Source organism: Cetorhinus maximus, chromosome 25 (assembly GCF_964194155.1).
Source record: "Cetorhinus maximus chromosome 25, sCetMax3.hap1.1, whole genome shotgun sequence".
Classification (NCBI taxonomy): Eukaryota; Metazoa; Chordata; class Chondrichthyes; order Lamniformes; family Cetorhinidae; genus Cetorhinus; species Cetorhinus maximus.
Genome location: NC_135903.1, coordinates 40,177,638 through 40,198,742, shown reverse-complemented (window position 1 = coordinate 40,198,742; position 21,105 = coordinate 40,177,638). Strand labels below are relative to the sequence as shown.

The following is a 21,105-nucleotide window of genomic DNA, read 5'->3' as shown; positions in this document are numbered from 1 at the left end:
TTACCTGCTACAGAATTTGGTCGAGGCATCAGGTACAGAGGGATGGAGTGGACAGACTGAGATGAGACGGTCTCCAAGTTTCTCTCCGGGAATTTATTCAAGCTGAATGTGGAGCCAGATATATTTTCATCCACTCGATACAGGCAGGAATCCAAGGCAGATTTTTGAGCATGCCATGGCTTAACGTTTGTCCTGGAGCTTGATTCCTTACTACTCTCCCCACCATACTTAGTACGTTCCACATTTTCTGAATAGCTTGTCAAAGTTGCTGCAGATTGGAAAAAAATGAAACAATTTGTTATGGTGGAGCTGTTCAAATTAATTTGCACAGTTTTCTAAACAAACCCAATTTGAAAATACTAAACGCAGTTGTTGACCCAGATTTTAGCACGCATAACTTCTTTGGTCTTCCACCTTTGCTCTTTTTTTTTTAAATACAGGAATACCGGCTTGCAACCCGCCTCATTAGCCTCGACTCAGGGGAGCACTCTCCCCTCTGAATCAGAAACCCGTGGGTTCAAGCCCCACTCCAGAGACTTGAGGACACAATCCAGCTGATAATTCAGTGCAGCGCTGAAGAAATGCTACACTGTTGGAGGTGTCACCTTTTGACTGAGAAAAACCAATGTCTGCTCCTGTGGCACTGTCTGAAGAAGAGCAAAGGAGTTTTCGCGACGTCTTGGCCAACATTTATCCCTCAACAGATTATCTGGTGATTTAGTTCAATGCTGTTGTTGAACCTTGCTGTGCACAAATCAGTTGCTGCATTTACCTACATTACACGAGTGACTGCAATTCAAATGCATTTGATTGACTGGGAATCACTTTGGAATATCCTGAGGTAATGAAAGGCTCTATTTTAAATGCAAGTTCTTTCTTTGGGCCACTTAAAATTCATGTGCCTTTGGGTCATTACTCATGGCTGAATTAGCTGTAAAATGTCTGTCAAGATCAGACAGACTCAAGTGTTGTTCCTTCTCTTTTTGCTCTGTAGCAAAAGATGCCAAGAAAATGCTTGGAAGCCAAGCTGAACCAACAGCAAGGAGGAGTAAAACAATAAAACAACAGTAAAAAGGGAAAGAGTAAGTAAAGTGAGTGTTGATCCTCTAGAGAGTAACAGTGGAGAGTAATAGTAGATAATAAGGAAATGGTGGAAGAAATGAACAAATATTTTGCTTCTGTGTTCACTATAGATGATACAAAAACATTCCAGTTATAGCTGCAAATTAGGAGGTGAAAGGGAGAGAGGAACTTAGTGAAATTGAAATCACTACGGGAACGGTACTGAGCAAATTGATGGAGCTGCGGGTTGACAAGTCTCCGGGTCCCGATGGACTACATCCTAAGGTTTTAAAAGAGGTGGCTAATAGGTAGTCGATGAGCTGGTGTTAATTTTCCAAAATTTGTTAGGTTCTGGAAAGGCTCCATCAGACTGTAAAGTAGCAAATATAAACCCTCCATTCAAGAAAGGAGGGAGGCAGAAAACAGGAAACTATAGGCCAGTTAACTTGACGTCTGTCGTGGGAAAGTTGTTAGAATCGATCATTAAGGAGGTTATAGCTGGGCACTTGGAAGAACTCAAGGTAATCCGGAAGAGTCAGCATGGTTTTGTGAAAGGAAAATCATGTTTAACCAATTTATTGGAGTTTTTTGAAGGAGTAACATGCGCAGTGGATAAAGGGGAGCCTGTAGACATACTGTACTTGGATTTCCAGAAGGCATTTGATAAGGTGCCACATCAAAGGTTATTACGGAAAACGAAAGCGCATGGTGTAGGAGGTAACATATTAGAACTGGCAGAAAGCAGAGAGTATGCATAAATGTGTCTTTTTCGGATTTGCAGGATGCAATGAGTGGAGTCCCACAGGGGTCTGTGCTGGGGCCTCAACTTTTTACAATTTATATCAATAACTTAGACGAGGGGAGAGAAGACATGGTAGCTAAATATACAGATGACACAAAGATAGGAAAGTGTGTTGTGAAGAGAACATGTGGAGGGTGCAGGTGGATATAGATAGGTTGAGTGAGTGGGCAAAGATCTGGCAAATGGAGTTTAATGTGGGAAAATGTAAAGTTGTTCACTTGGGCAGGAAGAACAGAAAAGCATAGCATTACTTAAACGGAGAATGGCTGCATAATTCTGAGGTGCAGAGGGATCTAGGTGTTCTAGTACGAGTCACAAAAAATTAGTATGCAGGTACAGCGAGTAATTAAGGCAGCTAAAGAATGCTATCCTTTATTACGAGAGGGATTGAACACAAAAGTAAGGATGTTATGCTTCAGTGATATAGGACACTGGTAAGACCACACCTCAAATACTGTGCGCAATTTTGGTCTCCTTATTTAAGGAAGGATGTAAATACATTGGAGGCGGTTCAGAGGACGTTTACTGGATTGATACCTGGAATGAATGGGTTGCCTAATGAGGAAAGGCTGGACAGACTGAGCTGGCTTCCACTGGAGCTTAGGCGAGTGAGGGGTAATTTGACTGAAGTATACAAGATCCTGAACGACCTTGACAAGGCGGATGTCGAAAGGATGTTTCCTCTTGTGGGTGAGTCCAGAAGTAGGGGGCACTGTTTTAAAATTAGGGGTAGCCCTTTTTGGACAGAGATGAGGGGAATTTTTTTTTCTCAGAGGGTTTGCGACTTTGGAGCTCTCTGCCTCAGACGGTGGTGGAGATGAGCTCATTGAATATTTTTAAGGCAGAGGTAGATAGATTCTGGTTAGACAAGGGAATCAAGGATTATCAGGGTTAGATGGCAACGTGCAAGTCAAAACACAAGATGATTAGCCATGATCTTAATGAATGGCGGAGCAGGTTCAAGGGGCCGAATGGTCTACTCCTGTTCCTATTTCTTATGTTCTTGTAAGAGTGCTACCAATTGAGCCATGACTGACATACAAGGGAACACAATCTTAAAATTAGAGCTTGGTCAGTTAGGAGTAAAATCAATGCTCATTTGTCACACAAAATGTAAGGGGGAAACTCAAATTCCCTCGCCAAAAAGTCATGGATCACTTTACATTTTTAAAACTGAGATTAAGAGAATTTTATTAAATAATGGTATCAGGGATAGTGTCATAATCATGTTGTTCATCATTTATATTAATATTTTTGAGGTAGCTTTTAGTTTTAGGAATTAAAGTGTTAAGTATAAGATAAATGGAAACCTTATTAAGAAACCGAGAACATAGTGTAAATGAAAATCAAACAATCCAGGGTTAATTACAGTTAAAAGGTAACCTGTATTTATCTTATAAAGTTAGGGTTAGAAAAAAATTGAACAAATGATGACCCATCTCTGGACCTCTTGGTAGAGCCAGAAATCCTACACTTGCCTCAATTAAAGATTTAAATTGATTATGTAGTTCCCAGATGAAAAAAAGCTAGAGGCAGTTGGTAAAGATGTGGGGTTTATTGATGGACCCAGCAATTCTGGAGATTCTGAGATATAAACTATTCATGGGGGTGACAAAATCGGAGTTGTTTTGTGGGTAAGATAATTAGTCTGCATTTCTGATTTGGAATATTCCAAAGCATGCCACGTTACTATGGTGATATGCTGTGGGGGTTAGAAGGTTTTTCTGTTTAATTTATCTGGGTGCTTCTCACAGGAGGCAGTTGCAGATTTGGTCTTGTGCAGGTTGCAACTCGCTTAGGATTCATGAGGGGGAAAAGAAGCTGGAAGATTTTCCTAGCTTGGAACCTGAGGAAGAAATCTCCAGTGACTCTCACAGTGAAAGGCAGTTAGCCTTGTGAGAGTAGGCAGTCAGCTTGACCAGTTCACTTAGAAAGAGCTATAAATAAGCTGTGGGAGCAGATGGGGAAAAAGCAAATTCAGGGTAGGAAGACAGTGGAATCTTCACAGAGAGAAAGAACTATGGAAGTCTAATACCAGATGGGAAACTGAGGAGAAATCAAAGTGAATTCTGGAGGGTTGTGGCATACTTTTGAGTTGGTCCCTGAGGAAGTGAATGAACCTTCAAGACTTCGTAAGATTAAGGAATTTTTGGGGCAGGGTGGGAGGGCTTGCGGGGAGTAAAAGTAAAAATGGATTCACAGCATAAGTAGTTATAAACTATAGGGTTGAATTATACGAGTGGTTGGAGGCGGGGTGGGGGGGGGGGGTGGGGGGGTACTGCTCGCTTCACTTCCCCATTATAAAAATAGCCGCACAGCAGTGATAACGCGTTGCTTGAAGCCTAAACATGCAGAGTGGGACTTCTGCCCCTCAGTGGTCTAGCAGTCCCAGCAGTGTCAGAACTCAGTAGTGGATGCTGCTGGTCCCACAATGAAGTGAGCAATAGGTCATGGAGGACCCCGGACACCGGTAAGTCCAGGATTTTTGGGTGGGGGGGAAACAGGCACCCTAGGGAGGCAGGAGAGGGTAATTCGGGGGGCAGGAGACAGGTTTTGGAGGCCAAGCGTGAGGCACAAAGGGGAGGGGTATTATCTTGGGGAAAGGGTGCCTCTGATGCATACAGGGAACCCCACAAAGAACATAACCCCATTTCTTCACACTTTTTCCACAACAGATGGTGAAACCGCATTATGTCATGGGCAGTGTAGTATTCGGGTCAACTGGTTTTTTAAACAAGTTCAATTTCCCATTACTGATCCTTTTAAAAATAGTGGGTGGGCTGCCGGCCTTGGCACCCACCAGCCTACAGTATAATGGGAAACAAACGCGTTGGCATCGGGTCCGTGGTCCCACATCATCATGCCGGATTTTACATGTGGACGGGATGGTAGCAGTCCCCATTTGCCAAAGTAAAATTCTGGCCACAGTGTTAAATTAATAGTACTTGCTTTCTTTAAGTTTTGTTTACATACAATGAAGTTTGTTTTTGTTTAAAAGAGTGAAATCTTGTGGCATAGTTCTTTCCGTTAATTACTAGGTAGTCAAATTTCTCTTTAAACATTATCAATATGAATCAAAGGTGGGTAAATAGATTAAAGTAACAGGTCAGCCATGAGCCAACTGAATAGAGAAATGTATTTGAGGTTGAATGGCCTACTCCTTTTCCTAATACAATATCTTTTGCATGTGGAAAATCCTATACCTAGAAAAATCTTGTTTAATCTTGTTAATAAGTTTTCTGATTACAATACTAATGCTGAGATATTACAGCACTCTATAAAAGGATCAACAGATTAAAAAAATGCATTTTTTCCCTTTTAATGAGCCAGGAAAGTACTGAAGAATATTTAGTCACAAAATTATTTAACCAAGGAACACAACTCTCAGCATTCTGCTGATTAAAGAGAACGTCCATGGTTCTAAAACACTTTCATGTGGTTACAAGCAATTACAGGAATGCCAACTTTTGTACAGAAGTTTCACAAAGGCTATTTAATCGCAAAAATTTTATGGCAAATTGTTGATCTGACTCAGTCTCATTTATGTAATGAAAAATGGCGGGTTGGTGGGGGGGGGTGGGAAGACTGAACGGATGGGAGTGTGCAGCACAGGAGGCCATTCAGGCCATCAAGTCTGCACTGGTTCTTTTAAAGAGTAATCCAATTAGTCTCACTCCCCCATATTTTTCACATATCCCTTCCTGCAATTTCTACTCCTTAAAAGAATTTATCCAATTCTCTTTTGACAGGTACAATTGAATGTCTCCCCCCACCCTGTCAAAGTTGTGCGTTCCAAATCCTAACCATCTGTACCATAGAAAATGCTTTTCCTAATGCTGCCTGTAGTTCTTTTGCCAATCACCTTAAGTCTGTGTCCACTGGTTATTGACCCTTCAGCCACTAGAAACAGTGGCTCATTGCTTATTCTACCTAAACCATTCATGATTTTAAATACCCTCATCAAATTTCCTCTTGGCTTTCTCTGCTCTAAGGAGAACAACCCCAGCTTCTCAAGTCTATCCATATAATTGTAATCTCCCATCCTTGAAACTGTATGTCAATCTTTTCTGTATCATCTCCAAAGATGTCAAGTCCTTCTTAAAATGTGCTGCTCAGAGTTAGACACAATGCTCCAGCTGAGCTAGTATTTTATAGAGATTTAGCATAACTTCTGGCCTTTGTACTCTTTGCCTTTACTTATAAAGTCCAAAAAGCTTTATTAACAGCACTGTTAATCTATCCTGCCATCTTGAAACTCTGCTCTTGCACCCCTGCTAAAATTGCACTATTTAGCTTGCATTGTTCCTCTTCATTCTTCCTACCAAAATATATCACCTCATATTTTACTGCATTAAATTTCATTGACCATGCATCTGCCCATTACACACATCTCTGTTTTCTCTTGAAGTCTCTTCCTCACTGTCTACTACATTTCTACTTTTCACCTACAAATTTCAAAGTTGTGTCCTGTATCAACAAATCTGTGGTCATTAATATATATGAAAAACAGCAGTGGTCCCAGTACTGAATCTGGGGCAACTCTATTGTACGCCTCCCTTCAGACCGAAAAACAGCCATTCACCACAACTCTATTTTCCACCATACACCAGCAGTGGAAGGATCGAGCTTCTTCAATTCTGTTGGAGCCGCACTCATCCAAGCAAGTAGAGAGTATTCCATCACACTCCTGTCTTGTGCCTTGTAGATGGTGGGCAGGTTTTGTGGAGATAGGAGGTGAGTTACTCACCACAGAATTCACAGGGCAGGATTTCCCCCCCTGCGTTGGGGGCGGAAGTTGAATGGCGGGCGTGCACAGGCGCGCCTCTGATCGGCGCCTCCAATCAGGGGCATGGCGTCATTTTACGTGGGCGGGCCAATTAAGGCCCACCCAGTGCGACGCCCGTACGGAAGCACTATGCGCTCCCTGTGCAGGGGGGAGGGGAAATCCCTAAATTGAGAGTGCGCTCTTTTGCGCATGTGCATGAAAAAGTGCATTCATCTCCCTGAGGCTAAGTGCTGCCTCAGGGAGATCGGCTCTACTCTCAAAAATATTAAAAATAAAGAAAAAAATATTCCCTGATATGTCCATAATTTTTACAAAAATTTTAATAAAATTTTAAAAAACCTACATGAAACCTCATCCCACCCATGGATGAGGTTTCATGCTTTTTCTAATTCCAGCCGGGGCTCCTGGCCTTAAGGTTGGACAGATAGGTCCATTAATTAGCTAAACGACTCTGTCAATGGCCTCAATTGGCCACTGACAGGTCAGCAGCTGCACAGCTGATTTTGCTGTGCCCCCAACTACCGGAAAATTTAAATGGGGTGCAGTGACGTCGGGGGTTCCACCCGATGTCACCGCGCGTCATTTTATGCATCGGCGAGCAAGCCCCGCTCGCCAATGGGAAAATCCTGCCCACAATCTCTGACCTGCTCCTGTAGCCACAGTATTTATGTGGCTGGTCCAATTCTGTTTTTGGTCAATAGTAACCACCAGGATGTAGATAGTGGGCATTTAGCGATGGTAATGCCATTGATTGTCAAGGGGTGATGGTCAGATTCTCTCTTGTTGGAGATGGTTACTGTCTGGCATTTGTGCTGGTGCAAATGTTACTTGCCACTAGTTAGCCCAAGCCTAAATGTTGTCCAAGTTTTGCTGCTGGACACAGACTACTTAAGTATCTGGGGAGTTGTGAATGGTACTGAACATTGTGCAGTCATCAGCAAACATCTCCACTTCTGACCTTATGATGGAGAAAAGCTGAAGATGGTTGGGCTAGAAACGACACGGAGAAACCCCTGCAACGATGTCCTGGGACTGAGATGATTGGCCTCCAACAACTAGAACCATCTTCCTTTTTTCAAAAATTCTTTCACAGGGCATGAGCATTGCTGGCTAGACCTGTCCATCCCTAAACGCCCTCGAGAAGGTGGTGGTGAGGCACCTTCTCAAATCGCAGCAGTCTATTTGATGTAGGTACACCCTCAGTGCTGTTAGGGAGGGTATTCCAGGATTTCGACCCAGAGAGAGTGAAGGAATAATGGTATAGTTTCAAGTCAGGATGGTGAGTGGCTTGCAGGGGAAGTTGTGGGTGGTGGTGTCCCTGTGCATCTACTGCCTCGTCCTTCCAAATGATAGCGGTCATGGGTTTGGAAGGTGCTGTGAAGGAGTCTTGCTGAGTTGCTGCAGTGCATCTTGTAGATGGTACATACTGCTATCACTGTGCATGGTGATGGAGGGAGTGGATGTTGGAGGGGGTGGGGTGCCAATCAAATGGGCTGCTTTATCCTGCGTGATGTCGAGCTTCTTGAGTCTTCTTGGTGCTGCACTCATCCAGGCTATTGCAGAGTATTCCATCACACTCCTGACTTGTGCCTTGCAGATGGTGAACAGGAGGTGAGTTACTCACCAGAGAATTCCCAGTTTCTGACCTGCTCTTATAGCTACAATATTTAGATGGCCAGTCCAGTTGAGTTTCTGGTCAATGGTAACCCCCTAGAAGTTGATAATGGGGAATTCAGCGACGGCAATGCCATTGAATGTCAAGGGGAGATGGTTGGATTCTCTTTTGTCAGAGATGATCATTGCCTGGCATTTGTGTGGCACAAATGCTACTTGCCACTTATCAGCCCAAGCCTGAAGGTTGTCCAGGTCTTGTTGCACATGGGAATGGGCTATTTCAGTGCTAAGTATGACTCTAACAAGTGGAGATCTTTCCCTCCCAATTCCCACTGATGTCAATTTTGCTCGGGCTCCTCGGTCAAACGCTGTTTGATGTCAAGGGCAGTCACTCTCACCTCATGAGTTCAACTCTTTTGTCCATGTCTGGACCAAGGTTGCAATGAAGTCAGAAGCCAAGTGGCCCTGGCGATACCCAAACTGAGCAGCAGTGAGCATATTGTTGTGCAAATATCACCTGATAGGAGAATCAAAGAAACCTTCCATCACTTTGCTAATGATCACAAGTAGACTGATGGAATGGTAAATGTCCAGGTTGGACAATCTTTTGCCCTGCTTTTTATGGACAGGACATATTGGCAATTTTGCAATTCATGGGTAAATACCAGGGTGGTAGTTGTATTGGAACAGATTGGCTCAGGCCGCAGCTAGTTCTGGAGCACAAGTCTTCAAGTCCTATGGCTGGGATGTTGTCAGGGCCTATAGCTTTGCAGTATTCACTGCCTTCAGCCGTTTCTCATTACCATGTGGTGTGATAATCCCCAGTAAATGGTCATGTGACCAAGTTGCCTGGGGAAAGGAATGCGGGAGACAGAAAGCAAGTACTATAGGCCAGTTAGCCTAATAGCTATCACTGGGAAATTGTCGCAATCTACTATTAAGGAAGTAGTAGCAGAACATTAACAAAATCATCATATAATCAAGCTGAGCCAACATGGTTTTATGAAAGGGAAATTGTGTTTGACAAATTTAGTTCTTTGAGGATGTAACAAGCAAGGTGGATAAAGGGGAGCTAGTAGGTGTTGTGTATTTGGATTTCCAAACAGCATTCAATAACGTGCCACATAAAGGTTACTGCACAAGTTCAGAGCACAGACATGGTCTTTCCGCCGTTGACATCATTGATGCATGCCCTTGCCACCTCCTGCTCCCTGCCCCTCAACTGACCCCTCGTTGCCTCCTGTTCGTCGGCCCCCTCCATGCCCCTCTCCACCCCTCTACTAGCTCCTCACCTCCTCTCTCCTTAACCCTCACCTGCTCGCCACTCCCCTGATCACTCACTGCCCGCCCCTCCCAGTCCCTCGCTTGCCCCCACCGCCCCCCACCCTCTCTCCAAATTCCTTCCTGCCCTGCTCCCCACCCCTCTTGCAACCGTTTGCCACCTACCTCTCTATCCCACACTGGGCCCCTCACAGCCCCACTGCCAACCTCACTGGAGCCCTTGCTTTCTGCTTCTTTTGATCTTCTGTCTTCCAAGGAGATGCCTGTTCAATTCAGCAAGGCAGCAACAATCCCCAACATGGCTTTCGCCTGCCTTTGCCATTGATGCAACACAGGCAGTCCCTGCCTCCCTGAGGTGTTCAGTGCCTCTAATTGGGCCCCAAGTTCACCTCCTGGCCAATTAGGCATTTGAGCATAGCTTCGCAAGAAAGGGGCAGCTTGGGTGTGGGTTTAGGACCTGGAATTCATTCAAGTGACAGATTCCCGACTCCTGAATGGAAAATCCAACCTAAGTCCATGATGTGCTCAGTCTGCTTAAACTGGTCATTGGAAGTCAATATGGTTTTGTACGATTATTTGCTGTTGCTTTTAACATGCTTTCCAGCATAGGAACAAGCTGTCTCAGCAACTTATAGACAGAAAAAAAGCTTCTTCACCTTTAATTGTAGATTTCTGAGCTATCTAGAGAGTATTTATCATGCTTAGAATGTATCTGAAGGATGTGCTGCTGAGTGGTTAATCAAGTGGTGATAGGATTTGGTATAGTTGACCTTTTCCAGGAGGCCATGGTAGCCTCCTGGGCAGGTTCTCAGATTTGGGTAGACAACATGGTAAAGACCTGTTTGCAAGATCAATCTAATTTGGTCCACAAATTGTTGAAGATTTTGCATGTTTTGCTTACATGATAATTTTCAATGGATGGATTTGTAAGATCCAGATATACCATGACATAAAAAGGATAAGTTTAGTTAAGGTTTAAGTTAGGGCTCTTTTATCATCAAAATGCACTTAATTTTTTTTCAAACTTATGGATGATGTTAATGTTGAAATAACTATTCTGCCCAGCTTACAGTATAGCAGAATCCATTATCAGGTACTATTTTTGTATGTAGGATAGATTTTCAAGAGTAATAATTTGATACAAATGAAGGAGATAGAAGCAATTTAGTTGTAACATATTTTTGAGTATATGAGGTGGGTACTTTCAGATATCTCAATAATGTTCGAAACGATTAACTCAAAAGGATTTGATTTCTCCTTACACTAATTGGCTTAAACTGCGCTCATTTTTATTCCAACTTCTCTTCAATAAAAATACTAAATGTCTCGTAATATAAAGACTTCTGTAAATTTTAATTTCCGAATAAACCCTGTCTTGACAGCAACAGCAGATTCAATTATACAGGATAATTCACTGTCTAATTTGCTGATGAAGAGGAGAGCCAATGGCATAATTTGAAAAAAAAAAATGCATATTTTGAACTGCTGTGGAGTGACCATGGTTGGCTTAATGATTTTAGAATGAGGCTAAAACAATTAATAATTCTGCAGAGCTGGAGTGGGGTTTGAGGTGCTGCAATTATGCATTACTGTCCAGTTAATTAATCCAGTAGCTAACTGGAGCAGCTCAGTGATTTGAATGCTGAACTTGCAGCCAAAAGGTCATTGATTTGAATCCTGGCCAGGTTTACTCAACATTTCATCATTCCAAAGAGGATAGAATGAGTCCCATACATCAGGATGAGGAGAAAGCAGAAGATTGAAAAATGCTTATCACACTGTCAACAGGGCCTGTCCTTACACACTCTCCTGACAGGACAACACTGAACAGGGATATGTAGCTTTACATATAACATTTTTAAAGAGTGATATTATTTCAATCCTAGTTGTGGATGTCCTACTTGAAGTGACCAAGGTACATATCAGCAAATGTGGGAGATCTTGCTATAATAGCTGTCTTTCAATAATCAGGCTCTCAACTAAGACATTCGAGATTGTGTGTACTATTTCATCCCTCACTTGTAATGCGGAGTCTGTGAACAAGTAGGATCCCCATCTCAAATGATGCCCAGAATATTTGACAACCATATTTACAAGGTAAAGGAAAACATGATTGTTACTGATCGAGTAATCCAGAGACCTGGACTAATGAACCAGAGAAGCATGTTCAAATCCCACCACAGCAGCTAGGGAATTCAGTTACTTAAATTAACCTGGTATTAAAAAGGTAGCATCAGTAATGGTGACCATGAAACTACCAGATGACCATGAAAACCCATCTCTGTTTCACCAATGTCCTTTAAGGAAGTGTGAAGGGACTAAGGTATCCTCATGGCTAGATATAGATATCCTCATGGCTATTTTAACATTTTAAACACTGAACAAAGGTCTTTTAAAATGGTTGAAGCTATGTCTGTCTGTTTGTGATCCTTGAACAAAAGGGACTTTCAGGCAGTATCAGGGCAACTCACACCTTGTTATCTCCGTAGGCACGCTAACAGCACCCCTGTCGGCTGCACAAGCCAAATTCTAAGAGAACTATACAAAGGGCATCTGCATTTCCTAACCCAGGTTGGCCAGCCGGATTCTATTCAACTGCTAGGATAAAAGAATCTGCAACCTTCAAGTCTTAATAGTTGGAACATTTAGCCATTTCTGGAGTCCAAACCAAGGTTACATATCGCTTGTAAAAGACAATTTGGAGAGGTGGGAGTCATATGATGTGAACCTCTAGCTGGTGGAACCAGTTATATTGCCTTACTGTACTGCAAACTCAGTCTGCCATTTTACCATTTAACTAGCACAGCACAGAAAAAGGGCTTTGCCCATGCTAAATACCTGGCCCCATCTACACTGTTTCTACTGGAACTTCTGTACCATAGCCTTCAAGACTGATTCATCTCTGAGTGTCTGTCTCATCGGGTGAAGTCAACTCCACTGGCGTAAAAGTGAATTATACAGCATCAGTTTTCAACCTATCGATCTCGGTGAAGGAATACCTCACTGGACTTTGATTCTAGACCCACGTGAAATAATAGTTCTTTTTTCTGTGGTCTTTGTCCTGTAATTTTTTTCTTATCTCTATCCTTTTTATCATATGAGTGCACAGCGAGCTGTGCTGCGACCCCCCCGCCCTTGCCTTGCCACGGCGTTTTGAGTCTGTGCGAATAAACTAACTCTTCAAGTTCGTCCTATCACGTGTTTGCTGTGGAGTTATTAATAGAAAGTGGATCACACCAAAACTGAGGGGTTGGGAAATATGTCACTGCATACAAAGGGGAAGCAAATCAAAACACCTTTCTGTTTACAGACGAGTGGAGAGAGAGAAATCAGGGCTGTTTAAATTAACTCTCCTCTTGTCCGTAACAGAAGGAAACCTGCCATCCTGCTATCTGGTCTGGCTTATTTGATTTCAGACCCACAGCAATTTGATTGACATTTAACTGACGTCTGAAATGGCCTAGCAAGCCACTCGGCTGCATCAAATCACAATGCAAAACTGAAAGAAGCATAAACAATGATAGATCAGCCGGTGTCGACCTAGGCAACTGACATCACAAAGGTACATCTAGCATGCAACCCTGCAAGTTTTCCTCACTAACTTATGAGGCTTGTGCCAAAAGGAGAGCTGTTTAACAGACAAGTCAAGAAACAGCCTGACATAGTAATACTCATGGAATCGCACCTTTCAGTCAATGTCCCAGGTCGCTCCATCTTACCCAAGGTATATCCTGTCCCACCAACAGGACAGACCCATCAAAGCGGTGGCACAGTGGTGCACAGTTTGGAGGGAGTGGCCCTGGTAGTCCTCAAAATTAACTCTGAACCCCATGAAGTCTCACAGCATCAAGTCAAACATGGGCAAGGAGACATTATGCTGGAATTGTACTCCATCATAACCTCTGGTTTCATGGCCAATCACTACCCTCAAGCCAGAAGATCAACACTGGCACAATGAGGTGCATAGAAGAACATGCCAACAGAAACACAAGGTGTGTGTGTAAAAATAAGGTGCCAACCTGGAGAAAATAAAGCATAGGGCTACATGTGGACAGCAGCAGGCTTCAGACAAAGATAAGTGATCCCATAAACACTGACTCAGATCAAAGCTCTAGAGTCCTGACATATCTAGCTGTGAACTGTGAACAATTAAACAACCAACAGGTGTAGGAGACTCCATGAATATCCACATCCTGAATGATGATGAAGCCCAGCATGTGAGGTGCAAATGAAGCATTTGCAATCATCTTCAGCTAGGATGGGTGATCCATCACAGCTTCCATCTGAGGTCCACATCATCGCAGATGCCAGTCTTCAACCAAATCATAGAATCAGGATTAGTACAGCACAGGAGGAGGCCATTCAACCCATAGAGTCTGCACCAGCTTTCTGCAAGAGCATTTAAGCTACTCCCACTCTCTCAACTTTTCCCTGCAGCCACACATTTTTTCCCTTCAGGTGCTCAATTTCCTTTTGAAGGCCACAATTAAATCAGCCTCTAACAATTTTTCAGGAGTGCATTCCAGATCATAACCACTCGCTGTGTAAAAACACTTCTACTATATTGCTGATACTTCGAATTTGGTCCTTGCTGTACATCTTGAGCACGTGCAGGCCTTGCGTCTTCTTGAATTACCTAGGAGCTTGGGGAGTCTACCTTTCCCTGTTGCTTTCTCCATGGCAACGCCAGAGCCAGAGTTGACCAGCCAACCAATCAGCCTCCTTTTCTCTTGCAGTATAAATTGTTGCAATCATTTGAAATTTGGCATTCTTGCATTTGTCCTGGTGAATGCAAGACAAAAAGCTTTGGAAACACATCTCTCTTTTCAGAAGTATTCAAGTCCTCTCCTATCAAACACTGTTTATACACTTGAGACAGAGATAAAAGGGCGAAATTTAACATAAAAGCAATTTTCCTCATGTCACTTTTCAATCTTTTGCCAATCACCTTAAATCTGTATCCTCTGGTTCTCGAGCATTCTGTCAATGGGAATCAGTTTTCTCTATCTACTCCTATAGTCTCATCATGATTTTGAATACCCCTGACAACCTCCATTTCCTCTCAACCTTGTCTTCTCAAAGGAGAACAATCCTAGCTTTCCAATCTGTCCGCATAATTGAAGTACTTCATCCCTGGAACCATTCTTGCAAATCCTCTCCGCACCCTTTCTAAAGGTTTGACACCTTCCAAAAATGCGCTACCCAAAATTGGACATAACGCTCCGGTTGAGGCCAAAGCAGTATTTTATAAAATGGTTCATCTTAATATCCTTCCTTTTGTACTCTATTTCTCTATTTATAAAATTCAGGATTCCTGTATGCCTTTTCAATTACTTTCTCAACCTGTCCTGCCAGCTTCAATGATTTGTACTGATATATTCCCAGGTCCCTCTGCTCCTGACCCCTTTAGATTTGTACTAATTAAACTGATTGCCTCTCCTTCCTACCAAAATGTATCACTTCACACTTCTCTGCATTAAATTTCTTCTGCCATGTTTCCACCCATTCCAGTAGCTTGTTTATTTTTTTTTTGAAGTCTATCACTATCCTCCTCACAATACTTCCAAGTTGTGTGCTATCTGCAAATTTTGAATTTGTACCCTGTATATCCAAGTACAAGTCAATATATGTCAAGGAAAGCAATGCTCCTAGTAATCACCCTGGGTAACCCCACTGTATACCTTCCTCCAGTCTTTAAAACAAGATGCCACTGTCCCTTTTCCATAGGCTTCAACTTTGCTGATGAGCCTTTATGTGGCACTCCAAATGCCTTTTGGAAGTCTATATTCAACATACCAGCTGCATTATCCTCATCAACCCTCAGTTACTTCATCAAAAGCTCAAGCAAGTTAATTAAACACAATTAGCTTTCTTTAATTAATCTACCTTTGTCCAAGATTGAACTGACTGGCCTCCAGTTGCCAGTTTCATCCTGTTAAATGAGCATGTAACATTTGCTATACTTTCAACCCCTATATCCAAGCAGAAATGGACAATTATGGCCAGTGCCTTCATAATTCCCACCCTTCCTTCCATCAGCATCCTCGGATGCCTCTCATCTGGTCCTGATGACTTATCAATGTTAAGTGCAGACAGCGTTTTTCATACCTCCTCTTTATTAAAATTTAGCCTATCCAGTGTCTCCTCTTTCACTATGACTTTGGCAGCATCTTCTTCCTTGGTAAAGACAGATGCAAGGTACTCATTTAGTACCTTAGCCATGCCCCCTACCTCCATTGTAGCTCCCCTACTTGGTCCCATTCCACCTCTTACCACCCTTTAACTATTTATATGCCTTAAGACTTTTGAAATCCCTTTGATGTTAGCAGCCAGTCTCTTCTCATACTCTCTCTTTGCCTCTCAATTCCTTTTTTCACTTATCCTCTCTGAATTTTCTATATCTGGCTTAGCTCTCGCTTATATCCTGAACTTGATATCCATCATATGCCTCCTTTTCTGCTTCAGCTTACTTTCTCTTTGATCATCCAGGGAGCTCTGGTTTTGGTTGATCTACCATTCCCCTCATGGAAATGTACTTCAACTGTACCCAAACCACCTCCTCTTTAAAGACAATGTCCAAGAAGGGAGCTCATCATCACCTTTTCAAGGGATTAGGGACAGGCAACAACTGCTGGCCTTACCAGTGATGCAAACATCCCATGAAAGAATTAAAAAAAGGCTAGAGTTTTTTCTGCTAATCTTTGATTCCAATTTACCCATGCCAGATCTGTTCTCAACCTATTAAAACTGGCCCTGCTTCAATTAAGTATTTTGACTCTTGACTGCTCCTTGTCTTTCGCCATAGCTAATCTAAACCTTATGATACTATGATAATTGTTCTCCAAATGTTCCCCTTCTGATATTTGATCTACTTGACTCACTTCATTCACCAGCAATGCCTCCTTCCTCAATGGGTCAGAAATGTACTGATCAGGAAAATTCTACATAACACATGAGAAACACTTTGCACTATTATTGGCATCCATCCATCTCGGGAGACAATGAACTGCACCCAGGGTGCAATACTTCAATTCAGTTCTGAAGTTCAATCCTTCTGTATTGAACATCATCTGTTTTAGCTGTAGAGGCTGATTCGTGAGTGGCAATCCCTTCTGCAGCTGGCACAGATGAATAGCGGTTGCCTGAGCTTTACTGATTTTTTTTTCCTTCCAGTGGGTTCTCTTTTCTGCCATCTGGTCATTTCTTTTGTGCTCTGCTTTTTTCACAGTGTTCCCAACTGTTTGCCTCCAGGCACTCCAGTCTGCAGCATGGACTTCCCATGCATTAGACTCTAATACTGGTCGATTTGAAGTTTTGTTTGCAGACATCCTTGTATCGCAGAGGTGTCAACCTGTTGTTATCTAGTCTATATTAGGATCCCCATTATCGCTACTCTATAATTCTCAACCTCTCTGTAATTTCCCTGTAAACTTGCTCCTCTAAAGTGTATTCTTTAGGCCAACAACAGATATAGTTTAATGGCAATTCCATTGCTTAACTTTAACAAAATAGATTCTGAGTGCTCCAGGGCATCCTCACTTTCTATTACTGTAATATTCTCTAGAATTAATACTGCCATCCTTCTTCCTACTGTACCTTTCCTGAACACCATATCAAAGTCTGAAAACAGCCTGGCTTTAGTTCTGAAGGCTTGGGTTCCAGAACTATTCCAGTACAACTACAACACTGGCATCCATTTGACCATGTTGAAAGTTGCCCAGATATGTCTGTCCACTAAAAGCAGGACAAATCCAATCCAGGCATTTACAATCCCATCATTCTATTCTCAATCATCAGCAAAGTGCTAGGGATGGTCTTGTTGATTGTGCTTTTCTTTTGATGAAACCAATTAAACTAAATTAGGAAAATGAGGGAGAAAACAAGATGCAGCTCCTTAAATAGACAATCAAACAGCAATTATTCACCAATAGTCTGTTCACCTGTGATCAATTTGTTTTTTTTTTAAACAGCCTTGGTCCAAACATGGGCAAAACAGATGAATTCCAGAGGTGTGGTGAGGTGAGAGTGACTGCCCTTGACATCAAGGCAGTATTTGACTGAGTGTGGCATCCAGGAGCCCTAAAACCATTGAAGACAATGGAAATCAGGGGGGAAATCATACCTAGCACGAAGTTAGATGGTTATGTTAGTAGGAGGCATGTCACCTTAGCCTCCAAACATTGCTACAGGAGCTCCTCAGTGCAGTGTGTTAGGCCTAACCATCTCCAGTCACTTCATCAGTAACCTTTCTTACATTGTAAGGTCAAAAGTGAGGGTGTTTGCCCATGAGTGCACAGTGTGATGTTCCATTCAATATTCTTCAGATGATTAAGCAGTTTGTGTCCGTATGCAGCAAGACTTGGGCAACATTCAGGCTTGGGCTGGTAAGTGGCAAGTAACATTTCCAGCACTCAAGTTCTAGGCAATAATAATTTCCAACAAGACAGGCTAGCAAGCTTTCGTTGAGATCCAACAGCATTATCATCAACAAATCCCAAACCATCAACATCCTGGGAGTCACCACTGATCACAGATTTAAAAACTTTATGGTTGCTCATTAGCTGATTGAGGTGTTCTCTTAGAAGACCTCCTGCTTTTCAACATAATCAGGCACAAAAAAAAGCAAAATTTTCTTCTTTCTTCCTGCCCTTTGCTTATTTCTCACTGGTTTTTTATTTCCCCAATCTATATTTCTGTTGTTCTTGCATCCTTATTCTCTCCCCTCTCATTCTTTTTTCTCTCTCTCTCTCTCTCTATGCAAATCTTTCTTTCTCTTTGCCAATTCTTTTCTTGATCTCCCAATCCATCTATACGCCTTAATTTCTCTTTCTATCCATGTTCTCTTTCCTTTTTTTTGCTTTATTTCTGCATTTCTCCAACTTTAACATGGCACAAACTTCATCTCCTTCTCTCTCTGTACGTCAGACTAAGTCTTGAATTCTTTCCTTTTGCCATTCATCTCACAAAAGGGACTGGAGGCATAGATGAGGCTTTGTCGATCTGATGGCTAGAAGAAAATCAGTTCTTCACTGGTTACAAAGTCATCTCTTTCCTCCTGGGCATAACCCCACAATGAAAGTCTTTCAACAAGTGGAAAGTATAGACCAGAAGCAAGTGGGGCACAGACCAGGAATATTGTTGAGAAGGATTATTTATGCAAATTATCTTTGCATTCTGATGCCACTTCTTAGAACTTCCAGCAATTCCTCCACTTACCTGATAAAATATCCCTTCCATCAAACTACAGTCAGTGTATTTGCTGCTGCAACTATTTTGGGGAATGACATTACGTGTGATTAATGCTATTCTAAGAATAAAAATGCCAAGAGCTACAATCTCACTCGTGAGCCTAAGGTGTGAACTGCTGCTTACTTCAATAGCCTAGAAACATGGTCATCAGTGAAGGACAGTGACAGACTGCAAAAGGGACTGTGGACTATTTTGTCTGCAATTATGTACTCTACCAGTGGTCAAAGCTTGCCCAGGGTGAGTTGGTAGAACACTGCTCGGTCTATTTTGGAAAAGGATATTGATTATTTTTGTACATAAGTCTAGATGGAATGAGAACTCACGAAGTGAGATAGCTAGCTCTCATAAATCTGGAACTCTGAAATGGCGAATTAGCCCTTGGGGAAGCTCATAGTGCTGCTCCTTCTCCTATGTGCCAGGGAGTCATGGAAACAGATAGATGCTCTTAAGCAGACTTGTTTAGGGATAAAAACAAAAAGCTAAAAGCTACTGCGGATGCTGGAAATCCAAAACAAAACAAAACAAAAACAGAATTACCTGGAAAAACTCAGCAAGTCTGGCAGTATCGGCGGAGAAGAAATTAGGGAGATCTGATTTAACACTTCACAGAAGGTTTGAACGTCCCCTTCAACTCTAATCAGAGGGGTTTTTATGTTTGGTTTTACCCTATATTTGATTAATCCTATGAATATGTAGCCTGATAGACCCCAGGTGCCATCAAGTACCAAGAAACCATTCCTATATAAGCTGATCTCTTTATTAAAGGAGTTTGTGTCTAAGATTTCTTTGCACTGCTAAATTGACAGTTCTCTCCTTGCAGGGGTTGGATATTATTTTCCTTTGGCTTGCCTGCAAGCATCTATCTGTGCCAATGACTCTCTGGCTCCAAGTCTCCAGCATCAATGGTATTCGTAGCTCCCCAGTACCATTAGCTGATGTTAATGTGTTCAGCATTTTTGGCTACGTTTTTCAGTGACCCCCTAAATGGAAGTTCTTGTCTTTCTTGAGGTTTTTTTTAAAATCAGTTTTGTCCTGAATCATATGGACTTTGTCATTCTGTATGGATATGGGTTAGGTTTTGAATGGATATTTTATGGAATAGTTTTGGATGGATATTTACATTTTTCAGTTTTTAAAACTTTAAACAAAAAACTGGACTCAAGTTGTCTCCAACTGTGGAAGCATTTGATTTACTTGGATACGGACAATGTATTATGTGGATCAGCATACCAAATGACAAGGGCCACCCTGGGAGTGGAGAGATGGAAATCACTCCCTTTGTATGTTAATTGCAATTGTATACCTCGGCCACCTTGTTTGTGTTCATAGGTTCTGCCTACTTTAATGTCTCTCTATATTTCCAACTAACAAAAGACATGAACAGTTGATGGAAGCACTATTTGTTAATGGGAACACAAAGCAATCAGCAGTCTTGACTCAGTTTTATTTACAATGCAGCATTTTCAGTTGGGAAATAAAAACTAGCACAACTGCACAAGTTCAACAGCTGTTCAAGACAAAGAAGAAGAAAGCCACATGCAACACAAAATGTAATGCTTGGTTTCCCCACAAACAATCATGCTTGGCTGTATACCCATAATATTTAGACAATTCATAGAAAGGATATATTAATGCTGCACTGTGAAGTGCTACAGTATTAATGTCACCTCGAACACATTATACATGAAACTTACTGTCATGTCTTATGATAAAGTCCTGACACCTGCTTGACAATAAGATAAAGACCAAGACTGGTTTCTTCAAACAGAGTTCTATTTTTGGGTGCATAAAACTCAACAGGAACCTTGTGTCACCTGTTTTCCCTTTTTATACACATCAAATGGGTACTTAGCTTGTTAACTAATAATTTACCAATTGATCTCCTTGTGAGTTAACTGTTTCTTTGCCTAACATCCTAGGCCTCTTAATTTTTACATGCTTCTGAAATAAATGGCAGTCAATTTTATCCTTTTAAGTGAGAACTCTCGTAGAAACAATGAAGTGATCTTATCTGCACTTATTTGGTTGCCTGTTATTCATATGCCATAGCATAACAAACTATTTTAACAACCTTATTTGGCCTCAAGTAGTTGGGTTGTCTCTGAAGAATGCACAATTGCCAAATCTGAAAAGTTATTTTAGTGGCACAGCAAAAACTGAGGTTTCAATTACAATAAAAATAAATACATGTAGAAGAAATATTTTAGATAGTTTGAATGTTGTATCATGATTTAACTGTGGAAATGATGGCCTCTTGAACATCCGGCTGATACCACAGCCAAATACTTCACCTTACTTAGCAAAACTCACA

At 41.9% G+C, this 21,105-nt stretch overlaps 1 protein-coding gene across 2 annotated transcripts in view; it reads right to left on the bottom strand.

Annotated features, from left to right (window-relative positions):
- The window catches only part of LOC144668069 (protein TANC2-like), a 923,845-nt gene that overhangs the window by 291,979 nt on the left and 610,761 nt on the right, over nucleotides 1–21,105 (bottom strand). For both annotated transcript variants that reach the window (XM_078529835.1, XM_078529836.1), the window contains one exon: nucleotides 5–268. In XM_078529835.1, the coding sequence (XP_078385961.1) occupies nucleotides 5–268 (264 nt within the window). The remainder of the gene's footprint in view (nucleotides 1–4; nucleotides 269–21,105) is intronic.